Source organism: Typopeltis vanoorti, chromosome 11, assembly GCF_054136105.1.
Source record: "Typopeltis vanoorti isolate ZY-2024b chromosome 11, IOZ_Tvanoo_1.0, whole genome shotgun sequence".
In the NCBI taxonomy this organism is placed as follows: domain Eukaryota; kingdom Metazoa; phylum Arthropoda; class Arachnida; order Uropygi; family Thelyphonidae; genus Typopeltis; species Typopeltis vanoorti.
The window spans coordinates 27,889,059-27,905,629 of NC_143559.1; the positions used below are offsets into that span (position 1 = coordinate 27,889,059).

The window sequence follows — 16,571 nt, forward strand, 5'->3', positions numbered from 1 at the left end:
TATAGATTTAGTTGATAGGTTTGTAAGTAGTAGCAAAATTGTATTTCTTCATAATATTTGAAAGACGTTCGGAGATGCCGTTGACTTAAGGTATGGGAATCCTATGGACTTCTTGTCAGGGTTGATGTGTGGGAAGGTGACTGATAATGTTTTGAGTTGTTTTAAGATTATATCCATTTAGTATAGCTGTATTTTTTATTATTTCTAGTTCTTGGTTTAGAGAATCTTCAGAGGAGCAGAATTTGTCTTCTCTGGAAACTAGTGATTTAATGATGCCAAATTTCTGAGATGGATGATGAGCGGAAGAATTGTGTAAACAGACGTGGCAATGGAACAGTCTTCTTTTCTTTAAATATGTAAATCCAGAAAGGAGATACCCTGTGGAGATTCTTTTTCTAGTGTAAACTTGATGCGAGGGTGAAGGTTTATTTTATCTAGAAACAGTTGTAATTCCTGTTCAGGATGATCCCAGACTGCAAATACATCATTGACATATCGTAACCAAATTTTTGGTTTGGGTTCAAAAGTGAATAATTTCCTTCAAGGTGTTCTAGAAACAGGTTTGCTAAGTTTGGTGATAAAGGAGATCCCATTGCTGTTCCTTCTTCTTGCTTGTAAATTTGACCTTTCCAAGTGGAGTAACCCAATGTAATAACAAATTTGAATTATTCAACTATATCAGGAGGAAATTTTTGAGTTAATAATTCTACTGTTTCTTTGTGGGGAATGTTTGTGAAGAGGGAGACAATGTCAGAGCTAATTAACAAGTCAGTTTTTAACAGTTGAATGTCTTTTATTTTTGCATGAAACTGTGGAATTTTTGATTGAAGAGGCTGGGTGGCCTATGTGAGGATGGAGAAGGTTAGATAAGAATCTTGATAACTTGTAAGTTGGACTGCTAATAGAATCTACGACAGGTCTGAGAGGAACATTAATTTTGTGAAGCAGCTTAGGTAAGCCATAAATTCTGGGAGGTCTAGCATGGTATGTCTTGAGTTTTTTTAATTGTTTCTTCATCTAAGGAGGAGGTTTCATCAAGTAACTTGTTTAATTTTCTGAGTTGATGTTTTGTAGGATCATAATCCAGTTTGGCATAAGTATTACGATCTCAGAGTAATAAATTTATTTTTCAGTCATATGAATTGGTATCAAGAACCACAGTGGTATTTCCTTTGTCAGCTCTGGTAATGATTATATTTTTATTACGTTTTAAGGATGTAAGAGCTTTCAATTCTGATGGTGGGATATTTAAGTCCGAAGGTTTGGCATTGTAGATTACTTTTGCTACCTCGAAACAAAAAATTACGGAACTTGAAACAGACTTATCAAATAGTTTAAATCAAGAACTGCTACAGTTGATTATTATTGTCTCAAAGAATTCGGGGGAAAAGCTTTTGATAAAAGGAATAATCTTCATAATAAATACCTTAATCTGCTAAATCTATCAAAAAAGATCACTAACAAATTACCAACGGAAAAATGGGTAGTCAATTTATCTAACCATCCACTAACAACAGACGAATTAAATGTTCTAGCAAGAGGTCATAAATTTGCGATTTCACCCAAATGTTTCCTATATTTAGATTTCATACATAACATAGAGAGAAACATCTGCCATCTTTCCAGTACTGAAGCCAACAGACTTTGTTTCGAGGTAGCAAAAGGTAATAAAACTGCTTGTTTTTCTTGCTTCTGCAGTATGGCGTCTGTTGAGGTTGGAATGGTTTTCATGGTATACGAACATTTTTATTCCAGTCTTCAGAAACAATAAACATAGTAAAATTCAGCTATACCAACCAAATATAGCATTCTCCTTGATTATTGTATTCTAATATATCCTGAAACAAGCAAACATATTGTCCCCTTCCCCACCCAGATTTGGTTACAATTAAAGAACTATCACAATACGTAGTGTGCCTGCAGAAATGCAAGCACAAAATTGCTGCAATGTGAATGTGTTAAGCAAATTTTCTGTTGGTACCTTGTTATATGCCTATTAGAACTTAAATACAGATCCTTGTTATATTCTCATGATTTCTCAGCTGCTTTAAAGTGAATGTCCATCCTTGACAACTGCTGTTTTTCACGAATCCAACTTGTTCAAGTTTCTCTTTCGCAATTTATCTTAGTCTCTTAATCAAAGTATGGTTGCATAAAATCATCTACTCCAGCTGCCTTTGCATATATTAAAATTTTTCTAGCTTGCTAGTTTCATTTAGGTCTTTCAAATTAATTACTCCACATCTAGAATATGTTTAGTTTTCAAGTCACCTTCATCATCTGTGATTCTTTTGACACTACTTTTCTCCAGTACTAAGCTTCTTCAGTAACTTCCAGAATATTTTGCTCCCTTCCTGCTATTTCTCTTCTATAGTTGATTTCATTATGCAAACTCAATAGTTTATTACAGTGGATAGTTTGCTATAATGAATTTTGTTTAGCATAGCATCATTGTACCTGTGGCACTTTGGTCAGAGATTTCCTGTAATTTAAATGAGTGAGTTTGCTACAATGTTATATTCTGTAGTGAGAACTGACTACATAAACCTTCACATAACTTTTGTTTAGCTTACTTTTACATCCTACTTTAGATTCTTACAAATTTCTTTTGTATTTCCTCAGAGCATATGCTAACTTATTAACTTTTGATATGCTTCCTTTTTTTTTTTCCATGACTGCCTCTTTGTGTTCACTATTGAATTTATGTTTTTTATAACAGTGCTTCACAACATAAACACCACCAAATGGGGGGGGGGGGTTAATTTTATTGATCATACTATACTTCACTGGTTTTATACCAAGCATCATCAAATCACAAATTACTGCAACAAGAACATAACATTAAACTTAGATACTTGTAGTTCACTATGAAACTTTCATAGTTCCTACATTCGGCTTTAAAATAATGCTGGATTCGGCATTTTAAAATAATGCTACATTCGGCTTTAAAATAATGCTGGATCTAATATCCACTTGATTTTTTATAACTAATCCAGTATGTTTCAGATGCAAATAAGTTTAAAGACAGTACCATAATCCGCATTATTTCTACTTATCAACAAAACTTTGTCACCCACAGAATAGTCCCATTTTGGTCACTTACCTATGAATACTCATCACTTCCACATTCCTAACAAACCCAGATGACTAGATCTGTACACTGTTGTTCAGTAGAGAGGAATAATAACTTTATATCTACTTGTTAATGTGCTCTTCATTGCTCAAGTGATCCTTTGAGCTGTTTTGTCCACTTTTGCAATATGTTCTATGAACATCAGTTCCTTGTCCAAATCCCTAGCTTCATCAGTTTCTTGCAGTCCAGTTCCATAAATATAATACACTGCACATATCATATTTTCATCACAAAGTGCATAACTTTATGTTTGACCATGTTAATTGAAAACTGTTATCTTGATCCACAATCATTCTATTTAAATCATCCTGTTGATCTCTACATCACCTTTAACTACTATTCTCTCCCATTTTGATTTCAGCTAACAGTTGGATAACCTCCCCATCAAATAATTCTCTATATGATTAAACTATAACTTACATGGCCTGAATACAAAGCCTTGTGACATGCCACTTTTCACCTGCCCTCTCTTGGATTCTGCTTTTCCACATACTGGTTTCATGTCTTTCCAGCCATCCTGTATCCCCCCCCCCCACATGCTGTGTTATGCTTCTGGCTACCTATTCACAAATTCTGCCCTTAACCAGCTCTTCCAGAATTTTTTACCACCACTTCTAAGATCAGTCTGTAATTTGCCAACTCTCTTTGAGTCTTCTCCTTGTACTGAAACTATTTTGTCCTCTTTGAGCTCCCTCAGACCTTATCACTTAGACAAACTTCCTACCCAAATCTTCGGTAATATATGGATCACTGTCTCCTCCAATCCCATAGCAGCATTCACACTGAGATTCTGTGGTATTCTAAGCATCTCAAGTTCATCTACTTTCATGTTAACATCAGTCCCCATCATTGTAATCATTGCATTATCTTCACCTGGATGATTCATCCTTGAAAAATTTACTTAGCAATTACGCTATTTCTTCTGCTTTTTTTATCTACTCTAGCATCATCAACAATCACAATTATCCTACTATAATTGTTCTTCCTTCTGCTCAACACAGCATAAGAATTCTTTGGGATTTCCTTTGGCTTGCTCTGCTAGTTTCCTCTGTTTGATTAGGCCTTACCATATGTCATCCTCCTTATGTTTTTTTTTGTACTGCTTCTGAACTTACTGATCAATTTTATAATCCCTTCATGATATTTTTACAGAATCATCTGCTTAGTGCTGCTGTTAATTAACTCCTGATTGGTTTTCCCCTCCCATTTATCAATTTAAGGATGCATTCTGATTCTACCAATCGCTCCTCTACTTTCCTGTGCACTGCTAACATCCTTCTCTTAGTATTTGCATAAATTTTCACATCCTCCTTCCAATCTGTATACTGACTGTTGAAGTCCCTCATAATTATTCTAATCATGCCGATGCATGTGCTTTACCTCCTCATTTGCACTCTCTCAGCTTGTATTTCTCATCATTCATGGGCTTATTTTTATTTTATTATTTATACACTAGTGTGAAAACATAAGAGGGCTAATTTTATCTCGCTCATGGAATGAGATTTTCAAGATTCCATGGGTGAAATTGTCTTAAGTAATGTAGATAATACACAATATTTTCATTCTCTAATGATTGTTGCTTTTATATATATATCTATTTTTGTTTTTCAGGTTGGATTAGGTCAGCTTCATTATCAAGGTGGACGAGGTGTAGAACAGGATCATACTGTAAGATTTCAAAATAGTTGCTTTAGTAAAGATTTTCGTCACTAAGTTTCTGAAAAAACCAATGACCATACAGTTATCCTTTTAATAAATTAATTCTGTGCATTAAAAATGTTTATCATTGCCAGAGTATTCTACATTGAACTTGAAAGTACAAGAAAGCTTACATTTTTTCTTCTTAATGGCAGGTAACTTGCAACTATAGCTTGCATATATTGCAGAATGTGTTTGTGATTTAATGTGTGATTGAAGCACACTGTATTTAATAGTTTGTGTCCTAAATACTTTTTGAGTGTAAGATTAATAGTCAGCATGTTTGAGATCAGCATATATATGCTGATCAAGAGAGATATCTGCAAAAGCTAAAATATTAAAGTGAGTGATTAGCATCTGCTTTATAATGATTAATTATTAATTAATACTACTAAATAAGAATTAATTTAATCATTATTGTGTTTAGTATTTTAATAGCAAAGTATGCCATTTCAGTAGTTGCCATTTTCAGGGAATTTTCATAGTGGTTCTGAAAGATATAATATTCTGAGAATAGTTGCAATAATATTTTATTATTGTGCTATTGTAACATTTAGTGATATCTAATATGCTAAATATTAAAGATTTTGCTTTTATAGTTTTCTGTTATTGTTCACACTCCTAATTAGCTTACTTGCTTTACGTTGCTCTTTGAAGTTTTATATTGTGCCATTTCATTTTGATTATTAATAAGCCTACCACAGACAACCAGATTTCCATCTTGTTAAGAGTCTGTCATTTTGATTTAGAGTTCCTTGGTTTTTCTGTAACAGTTTTTATAAAGAAAATTCAAAGAACATCAGACTTGGAAGACCTTCATTCTGCAGTAAGTTGTTAAAATACACTAATTCTCATTACTGTTACAGTGTGACCTGTGAACCAGTAAGGAGGATCCTAGTACTTTTGCATGGCTATGGCAGGACTGCCATTCAGAAACTATTACAACAGCAAGAGATAGCAAAAATAAGAAACCGAAACACTTACAACTGTACCATCATTTCTCATATTACATTAGACAGGCAAACTTCTTATTGAGAAAATGCCACTCTTTATTCAGAAAATTTTGAAGAGTTGGCAAGATCTTCAAAATCTGATAAAACACTATTTTCGACAGTCAAGTTGAAACATCTTACCAGAAATTCCTTCATGCAGCATAATTTAGGAGAATATCAATTATGTTATCTTTCCCACAAAATTAACTTTTACAGTGATACCAGTGAGACCTCCTCACTGTTCTGATGAGGAACATCATCTTTATATTTAATGTCCAAACCTCTAGCATCAGCAAATGCACACTGTACACCCCAAACCCTTTTTATTAATTGAGCATGAAAATAATGATTTCAAAAGCAAAATATGCAAATGTGATAACTGCAAAAGAGATTATCCAGCCTAGACCCGAGCATGCCAAACATGAAAGGAATAGAAAGAGATTGAGACAAAACAGAATACATTGTATCAGGAGGCAGAGGAAGATATTACAACATCTAGTTGAAAATCCTCTTATGCTGAGAAGGTATAGTTAAAAAAAAAAAAAAACACTAACACATATGATTGTCCTTCCTTCTCAGTTACATCGTCCTTGAATGGTATGGTTTACTTGTTATCTCAGTAAAGTTGAATAAAAATAAAATAGCCTCACTTCTGAAAACACACCAAAACTTGCTACTTAAAAAAAAAAAAATAATGGAATGTGCATCCCAAAGCATTAAGGACTTGCCTCCAGACTCACTGTTAGGATGGGATAAATACCTCTTTCTTCAGAAGAAAATAAAAGTATGGAAATTTCCACTCTCCTGGATGGAGTTGAATTTGAATGTCTTGAATATATTTTTTTTTTTTTTTGAGGAGGAACAGATAACACTGGCCATCCATAATTCATCAAAAAGGAAAAATCCAAAATTGATAAAAAATAATACCTCACATCATTGGAAGTCAGATGGTTTTATCAAAATAATGAAGGCAATCCTAGAATGGAAATGTGTATTCTCCCAGAACATTAACATCAAGACCCTCCTGCAGAAGTTGATGGTTACTGCATGGCGTGAGGTATTGACCACCCATTTTTTGTTTGGTAAGAAATAAGATCTTTGCTTAATAAGTAGATTGTTAAATTTACTCATTTGCTATCTAGTTGTAGTTTATGTTTTGTTTATTAAATGAAGATTGGGGAAAGTGTTTGGAGGTAGTTTCAACTATACAGTTAACCCTTGTATAATGCGGTACTTATACAACGTGGTCTACAAATTGTAGTAATCCTTGTACAATGCGGTTTCGATATAACACGTTCTACAAATTGTAGAAACCCTTTATCTTTTCATATATTTTTCGCCATGTGACTTAAAAATCAAATTTTATCTTCGTGAAATTTGCCTCTGCCTGTATCATGCATGTAGTTATAAGTAGCGAATTTATATTAGGGGAAATACCCTTTAGCACATATGTACATCAATTGTTTACCATATAAAGTGTTGATTGTTGAAAGTTGTCTTCATTTTCTGCCAGGAAAGCACATTAAAAATCATAAGTATGTTAATCTCAAGCTGAGCACTTTATTTTCTGTTGAGTTACATACAATATGTAATGGTTTTTTATGTAAAAAATTTATTTTTATAGTAATGGCCACTTAGAGGGTTTTGGTGATATGGTTGAAACTGAAATTAGTGAATTAATTGATGGGGAAACAGATTTAAATGAGGAGGAACTGGTACGATTAATAGATGGCGTTGAACCAAATGGCAGGGAAAGTTCTGCCGAAGATTTAGATTGTGATGAATCCGTTAAAGAATTCAGTTTAAAGAAATTAGCAGAAGGATTGGACTTGGCAAGAGAGGAATTTATTTTGCGAATAATGATCACTCAATGCAGCGCTCGGGAAAATTCACAAGACAAGTGGATATTTGTTTAGCTCCATGTTATGAACTTAATAAAAAAATTGCAGCATAGTGGTAAGCAAGGTCTTATTACTGACTTCTTGATAACTAAACCAGAAGTATGCAATGAGAATTATACAAATGATGTCCAAGAGATTTCATGTGATGACGTTGTCTGGACACTCGTGCGACTAAAATATGCACTTTATTTTATTTTGCAGAAAATATTTATGCATTATGTGCAATGAAGTTTCCGTACAATCTGTAATTTTTATAAGTTTATTCTATGTATTTGTTTCATAGTTTATGTTTTCTTAACTCACATGAATTACCTGAATTAAATAAAAATATATATATATTTTTTTGTTGGATATGTCATTGTTGTTTGTATAATTTAAAAAAAAAAAAAAATTTCAGAACATAACCCTACTTTTTCTATGTGTACTGAGTCTTGCATAACTCAGCATTTCTGTGGAACCTAACATCCGCTTTATATGAGAGCTACCTTTATTTAATAGTTGAAGGTCTAACATGGAGATAATCACCTCTTGTAGCTTAGTGATGAGATGAATATGAATTGCAAGATCATGTTTGGCTGATTGAAGTTGATTACACATCAGCAAAAAATAGCTTGCAGAGAAATAAATAAGAGTGTCAGGAGATTTTATAGTTTCTTTGAGTTTCGTGAAGTTAGGAATTATCTTCAGTTGTGTCATTTTTTAAGGAAAGGAATCTGAGTTCAGAGTTAACCTTGTTGGACAGTGGACTACTTTTCTAGATTTCTTAGTTCTTCAGGAATAATAAACAATGCTTAAGGGATACTTCAGTTACAATATTTGGATTTCTTCCTCAATATTGAAAGTAATTTATCCAATCATCACCATTGATGATACCAAAAAAACATCACCTAGAAGTCTCCTCTGTACTATTTAAAGCCAAACTTCTCTGCTTTTCTAACATTTGTCTGGCAGAAATTCAAATCTTCCAACCTCAGCCATCTCACTGTTAGCAAAACTGATAAAGGAAAAGCTACTGTGGTCATTTCTTTTTTAAATATAAAAGAAAAATCTCTAACATGTAATAGACCCACATATCAGGAAGTGACTACATTCCCATGAGTAGTCAACTAAAGAAAAAAACTAACTCACTGCTTGATGAGGTCATGAATCTTGACAGAGGTACCATAGATAAACTAAATCCCTACTTTGTAGCCCATCCTCACTTTTATACTCAAAGATCCATAAAGGTGTGCTTCTCTGCCTGATTATAGACTTCATTGGTTGTCCTACTTATTGCATAGCCAAGTTTTTATTCTGACTATTAAATTCATAAATTGGCAATTCTCACTTCTTCATAAGAAACTCTTAAGATTTTCTAGCAAAAAAGTGAGGAATTTATCCTTACTAACAGATTCAATGGTTAGTTTTTATGTTGAATCCTGATTCACCAACCTGCTTCTTGAAGATTTCCTCCATTTGCTTGCGCAAGCTTTTCCTACAAGTATAGTTAAATTATTTGTAACTTTGTAATCCATTCTGATTATTTCTACTGCTAGAATGGACTTCACAAACAAATAGATGGGGCTTCTATAGGAAGCCCATAGAAGCAAATTTTAATCTTGAACATTTAAAAGAAATCCTTTTCTCCTCCAGACAGCCTCAATCTTTCTCAACCTTCCTTTTGAGTGTGCTACATAGATGTTTCTGCTGTTTGGCCCCATAGGAAAGACACCTTACCAGCCTTTCTGGAAAAAGAATCTGTACTCCCAGATAAATTTTGCCATGAGAATAGAAAAGAACAATAAACCCCATTCTTAGATATTTGCTCTCACTCTCTTCAGTTCTACTAACTTCCTCCATATATTGCAGACCTATCTTCACTGGTTGCTACACACAATCTGCCCACCATCCTTCCCAAAAAATTGGAATAATAAAATTTCTACTACATTGGGCTCATGCTCTGTGCTCCAGCTCATGAGCTCTCAAGATAGAACTTCTCACCATCCAACATATTATGCAACTTGAATGGCTTCTGAAAGCAGACTTCACAATGTGTTTTTGATTCTTTCAAACCTTCCTCCAACAATCCTGAAATGCAGAGAGTCCTAGTTTTATATATTTCTGGCATTTCTGAACCAATTTCAAGAATCTCAAGAAATACATCTAGTGACTACATTTATTCTGTTCAACAAGCTCTTCATGGTTCCCCCTCTTCTAAAGATAAACAGTCCTCTCTTTCTCTTACTGGCATCTGTCACATTTCCTGTGATTGCCACCTTTCCTATTTTGGACAAACTGGCTGTTCTGTGTGTGTGGGGGGGAATTACAAGAAAATAAATCCCACACTTCTTAAGAAATCTTGGAGATCTGTTCTAGTGTAACTTTTTTTTTTTTTTTTTTTTTAGTTGAGCCCATACACTAGAGGTTGGTAGATCAACCTATTTGGGTAACATGGCTACAGAATCTTATTCCATTGATGTCACTTCAAGTTGGAAGATTTATTTAGTGACGGTGCCAAAGTCTTGCTAATCTAAATCATAATAACCTTATCGTTTTATCAAAAATCAGAGAAAGCCTCATTAGACGTCACTCCAGGAGGTGTTTGTAATAATAATATATATCAGTTGCTACAGCTCACACATATCGTGCACACTATCTGTTGGCCAACACTGGAAATGTTTGTAGCAAACCTTAGGCTGTCACGTTACCGACTATCAGTAGCCTGTGTTAAGCAGTTGTTAACATACATTTTGTGAATGAAGGTTTTTATGTGTTGTAAGTGATGAATAGTAGAGCAGAGACAGGATCAGGTTGCTTCATGTCAAGACCTTCTGGAACAGAACTGTTACTGGTGATGAAACATGGCGTTTCATGTATGATCCTGCAATGAAGCGATAGAGTGCAGACTTGGTGGAAAAAAATTCACCAAAACCCAAGAAGCTGTGTTTTCAAAAATCTTGAGTGAAAACAATGCTCAGTCTTTTTTGATCCAAAAGGAGTTATTCATCAAGTTTGTTCCTAAGGGTCAAAATATCAATGCAGAATTTTATAAAGATGTTTTGCATCATCTATTAAAAGAACGAATCGAGTGAGACCAGCATTGTACCAATCCAATGATTGGTTCATGCTTCATCACTGCACTTTCAGTTGTGAAGCAATTTTTGGCAAGTAGGAAAGTTGCTGCCTTTCACTACCCACCCTATTTTCCAGACCTTGCTTCAGCCGGTTATTTTCTTTTCTCAAAATTTAAATTTTTGTTAAAAGATAATTTCCAAACAGTGAGATTCAGAGTCCATCTACAAAGCAGCTGAACAGCAGTTCAAAAATGACAATTTTGGAGGGTATCAGCAAATTGTCTGAATGATCAAACAAGTGCATCAGTCAAGGAGGAGTCTTCTTTGAAATTAACCTAAAATTAAGATGATATATTTATTAATTGTTTTATATTGATTGTCTCAAAACTTTTGAGCTGCACGTTGTATACTACTAGCCTTACTGCTACTGATGATGACCTGTAAATTTCAGATTGAAATATGGCAATTAAAGTTCATTTTATTTCCTTGTGTGTTTGTGTAATCTAGTGTTAAAATTATGCTACAAGTATCTCTTAAGCATTGACAATAACAATCTCTCACTTACATGCACACACAGAAAACACCATTTTTTATCCAAACATTCAATGATGTTGACTTAATAACCCATTCACCTTCCTTTTCCCATGTTTAAGTGAGAAACGGATAGTTTACATGGAAATGATCATTTTCCCATGATATCCACTCTTTTACATGGCCATTCATGTTCACCATCAGATATAACAATGGCAAATAGAGCAAGTTGGCTGGCTCACCTTTTCATCATTAGAAGAATTGAGTTCTATGATAGTTTGCTTTTCTCTTATTTATAATGTAATGAATCATCTTATAGAATGTGTAATAGAAGCTGCCACCAGCTTCAATATTTAAAACATCTTTTTGATTTTCGCCTTTCCCTAAACCATTGTGGAATGTTGAATGCACAGCATCTGAGAAAACTCAAAATAAAGCTTGGGGTATCTTCTGCAGACACCCCACAACAATTGAATCTGACTGCTTTCAATGTTCTCAAGCATAATACATCCAATCTTGGATGGATCCAGTATTCTTGGATCAATCAAGTACACATCTTCTGTAACCTCATCAACACAAATGAGGTATAGGATAAAACCTGGAAAATTAAAGGCAATTTTACCATTTACCCACTTTTAATGTTGGATGTATAATTTCTGGCATTGTTGGGAAGAGTTTCACTAAAACATTGGTGATATTTTTTTTACTCTCCTTGAGTTCCTTCAAAAAAATTTTTTTTTCACTTTGAATGGCTTGGAACTTATAAGAAATAATGCCATTCGAGAAACAAGAATTTAAAGCTGCTTTTGCTTCAGAGTTGAGCAACTGCCATTTGACCAGATGATATCTGTTATGAGATGGTTAATTATTTATCACTGTCTTTCATGGATCAGCTATTCTTCCCCTCTAACAGAATTTTCTGTGAATAGAGTGCTGAATTCCTGGAAAAGCAATTATTATTGACTTTCTAAAGCCAGGTGAGCATCCGAGCATTCAAATCAGCCATCATCCAGTAGCTCTGACTAGTTCTCTATTTGAGATCTAGGAAGAGTAATAATTTTTTTTTTTCACTAAGACATGCTATCCTCTGAAAACATCAACACTGGATCATCTCATTAGACTGGAAGCATTCATCAGAGATTTTTTTCTTAAAAACGAGCACTTTTATCAGTTTCCTTTGATATGGAAAAACATATGGCAATATTTGAAGGCTTGTTATACTCATAAACTTACATGACTTTGGTCTTAGAAGGAAAACCTATCAAACACTAGGTCTGTCCAAATCTTTGAAATTTAAGTGGGGAACTAAAGTCTTTCTTTAAGAGGAGATTATGTCCCACAGGAATCAGTTTTAAGTGTCATGCTATTTACAGTCAAAATTAATATGATAATATAACTGCTAACGTAAACAGTGCTCTGTGTAGATGACTTTCCATCTTATTCCATTCTTGCAATATAAGGGTCTCAGAACGACCTTGCAGCAAGCCATTGACCACTTTTCTATCTGGATTCCTTCAAAGTGTTCCAGGTTTTTGCCGCAGAAGGCTTTTTTAGGCATATTTTGCTGCAAATATAGTCTGACCCAGAGTTTAGACTGAGACCAGTATTGGTCCCAGTTGTGACAAAGACAAAGTACTTTGAATTCACATTCGATGCAAAATCCTAATAGGTAAGTACCAGAGAGCAATGAACATATCTCATACCCTGTCTTTTGCCTCTTGGAATGCAGACTAGTGTTCTTTATTCCAACTACCAAGCACTTATCCAATTCAGGACTAAGTTGTCGATCCCAAGTTTGCACTTAAGTCATTGGATCCTATCCACTATTAGGCGATTAAAATCTTAAGTGAAGCATTTCAAATTTTAAATAAAAGATGCCAAGAAATTATATTCTTGATTTAATCCTTCAAGTGTAAGCAAACAAAGTTTTCACCTGAAGTATTTTCAGGACAGGGCAGCTCGTATTAGAAGCTAATGACTTCACATCACTTACCTTTTAGTATCCCATAATTCAAAGCCCATATCCTTATGGACATGCATTATGGAAGGGTCACTACTCAGACCGATTTTGACATTTATTGGAGGTCTCATCAGTGGAGCCAGACCCAGAAGTGATACCAAGGTTAAAGTACTGCAGAAGTCATATTTCCATATAAATATTTTAACATATATTTATCTATCTCTATATCTAGGTCAGCTCTCACTGATGATATCTCAATGAAGGTTGAAACTGGTCTGGGTAGTGACTCTTCCCATAATGCCTAGTATTATACATGTCCGTAAGGTATGTGTGCTTTGCATTATGGGATACTAAAGCAAGTGATATGAAGTCATTAGCCTCTATAGGAGTTGTCCAGTTGTGAAGTTACTTCACATGCAAACTTTGCTTGCTTACACTTGGATAAAGGATTAAAACAAGAATCATCCACAAGGGGTGAATGATTCACTTGGATGGAAACTAGAAACAGGTGATGTTTGCCATTTTTAATTTATTAAAGCATTCCAAACATCACCTGTTTCTAGTTTCCATCAAAATGAATCATCCACCATCTTTGTTTTAATGACAATAGCTATCTTTGCTGTGTGTAGCAAAATTAAATCCCTGAAAATTTAATATAACATATGACATACTTTTACATGGCTCCTTAGGGCTACATATAAAAGAATTAGATCTCTAGACGATATTCTTCAAATTCCTTTGAACACTATCACCTTGGCACAGATGCATTCCATTATGCAGCTTCTTTTTGTGCTGTTTAGGAAACCATTCCATCTCTCTTTCTGTTTACCAGCAGATTCCTTCAGACATAGAATACTCTGATTTACTGCCTATCTACATATAGTTTGATCAATGTCTGGTGGTGGTGGTGGTGTGTGTGTGTGGGGGGGGGGTCTGCTGCTGTCTTTCCAGACAATATAATATCCAATTGGATCCCACTTGAATGTTGCAATAACACTGCTGAGCTATATGCCGTAGAACTTGCGTTATATTATATACAGATAAATTGCTACTAGAGGTGCATTATTTATACTCATTAAGTTCTCCAGTGCTCTCTCAAATCCAGCACCTCTTACATCAAATCTGGAGACTTCATTTGGATATTCACCTGTATTGGATTCCAAGCCACTTCAGGATCTGTAGAACTGAAGCTACAGACATTGTAACTAGGTCAGCCCATCTCTCTTAAGATGCCATCACCTGTATGCTTATATGGGTTACAGCAAAATTGAAAGTCAAATGTTAATATCTCAGTAGCAAACATCATGAATAGAGAGAACAACAAATTTTACTAATTTAAGTCTCTGTAATTGAACTGTGGTGGAATTATATGTACAGAATTGATAAAGAGAAAATGTTCTTATTTAGATTGTGAAGATTGTTCATCTTAAGTTCTGTATATTTTAGTAGATTTTCCTCATTTTATTAATGAGTACAGTCACAGTTACTGCTTTTATCAGTCTGCCTGAGATTTATATACTAAGATTTATTAGATATATCTTCAAATTTCTATAACATATTAATTTGTCATTTTTAAAATCTGTATAAGTACCTATATTTCCATATAGGTACTTATGGAAAGTACCTATATGGAAATATAGGTACTTTCCATATAGGTACTTTCCATATTTAGAACATCCCTTTTTTTTTTTTCACTAGTTTTTGACCCTAGTTTTTTATTATTATTACGTGACTCTTCCAGGGAGTTCAAAGACTCATCGAGGGAGTGCAACTACACCAATGCCACCAGTATTTTCAGACAATCACAAACATCCAGGCCCACAGCGGAATTCGAACCTGCATCCTTTTGGCTGGAGAGCGGATATGCTAACCACTCAGCCAACCAGGCCGACCTTTTTTTTATTCCTCTTTCTTTTCTTTTTCTCTGGAGAGCACTCGTCATGATTCTGAAGAGGATGGCATGTTAAAATAGCTCATATAATCACAATTCTAAAGTATCATCCATCTTTATGTATTCATCCTTTTCTTGTGTTTAAATACATGGAGAAATAAAAATTTAATCTTTAAACCTTTTATATCTTTAGTCTTAAATTAAATATCAGATTATATATACAAAACGTTTTGTGAAGATAGTGTAAGTACTAAGGATTGCATTTCTACCTTAAGTATAATTTCAAGGTATGTTTTATTCAAAATGTATGTTGTTTCTGATGGAATGTTGAATTTTAATGCACATTTCATGATTAAGTCTCAATCACTAAACTAAAAGGACTAAGCCAACAAACTAAAAAAAAAAAAAATAGGGGATGCTCCTAAGCATAATAAGCTTGTTGTTATATTATATTGATATGAAATGTAATATTTGGCATCCATCCTTAAAATAGCAGAGCTGCTCAGATCCTTAACACATCACATTATACTGTTATGATTTTTAAAAATTTTTTTTATCCAATCTTTTTGTGCAGCTCCCATTCTGAAAGGTTATAAACCTATATTACATTAGCACTGTAGTTGGGTTAAGAGTTATTTTGTATTTTTATTTTTTTTTACATAATTTAGAGTATGTGTTAGTGACTCTCACACACTGGGAGCAGAATTCATCTTCAATCTGAAGACATTCACAAATGTCTGTGCCTAATGAAACATTCAAACATGCATTATGTTAGTTTAAAAGTATGTTCATTAACTACTTGGTTAACGAGATGTCCAATTTATGCACGTATATAGCTTTTTAAAAATCTGCCATTAATTTTGTTTGCGTAATGTATTAATGTAACATATACACAAATACCACACAATACTAAGCCAACGACGTGGATGAATCTAGAGTCATATCTAGGTGAAGCGCCTCTATGGACAGTTGTAGGTGGCCTGGAATGTAAGGTGGGATCTCTGATTCCTCTGTATCGAGCCTTGATAAGACCCCATCTTGACTACTGTGCCCAGATTTGGGTGCCAGGGTTTTTACTTGATGGGGTGGAGGTGGAGAGGATTTAGGGACGAGTGACCAAGATGAAAGCAGGTCTATGGAATGAATCTTATGAGAACAGGTTGAAGATTTGTGGGTTGAAGAAATTGGTTGATAGGTGGAAAAGGGGTGATATGATTAAGACATTCAAATTACTACATTTTTGAGAACAGGCCTGGTGATGGGAGGACTAGGGGCCATCCATGGAAACTGGGCAAGAGTATGGTTAGCAAGGGTGTTAGAGCTAGGTTTTTTAGTTTTTTACTTGGAGAGTGGTGAATGAGTGGAATAAGCTGCCAGAGTCTGTTGTGGGTGACATAACTGTGAATGAGTTC

The 16,571-nt window shown here is 34.4% G+C and overlaps 1 protein-coding gene across 1 annotated transcript in view; it reads left to right on the top strand.

The window, feature by feature from the left end:
- The window catches only part of LOC150101399 (protein sel-1 homolog 1-like), a 279,247-nt gene that overhangs the window by 124,445 nt on the left and 138,231 nt on the right, over nucleotides 1–16,571 (top strand). Inside the window, exon 9 of the mRNA XM_090400935.1 lies at nucleotides 4,745–4,801. Coding sequence (XP_090257061.1) covers nucleotides 4,745–4,801 — 57 coding nt within the window. The remainder of the gene's footprint in view (nucleotides 1–4,744; nucleotides 4,802–16,571) is intronic.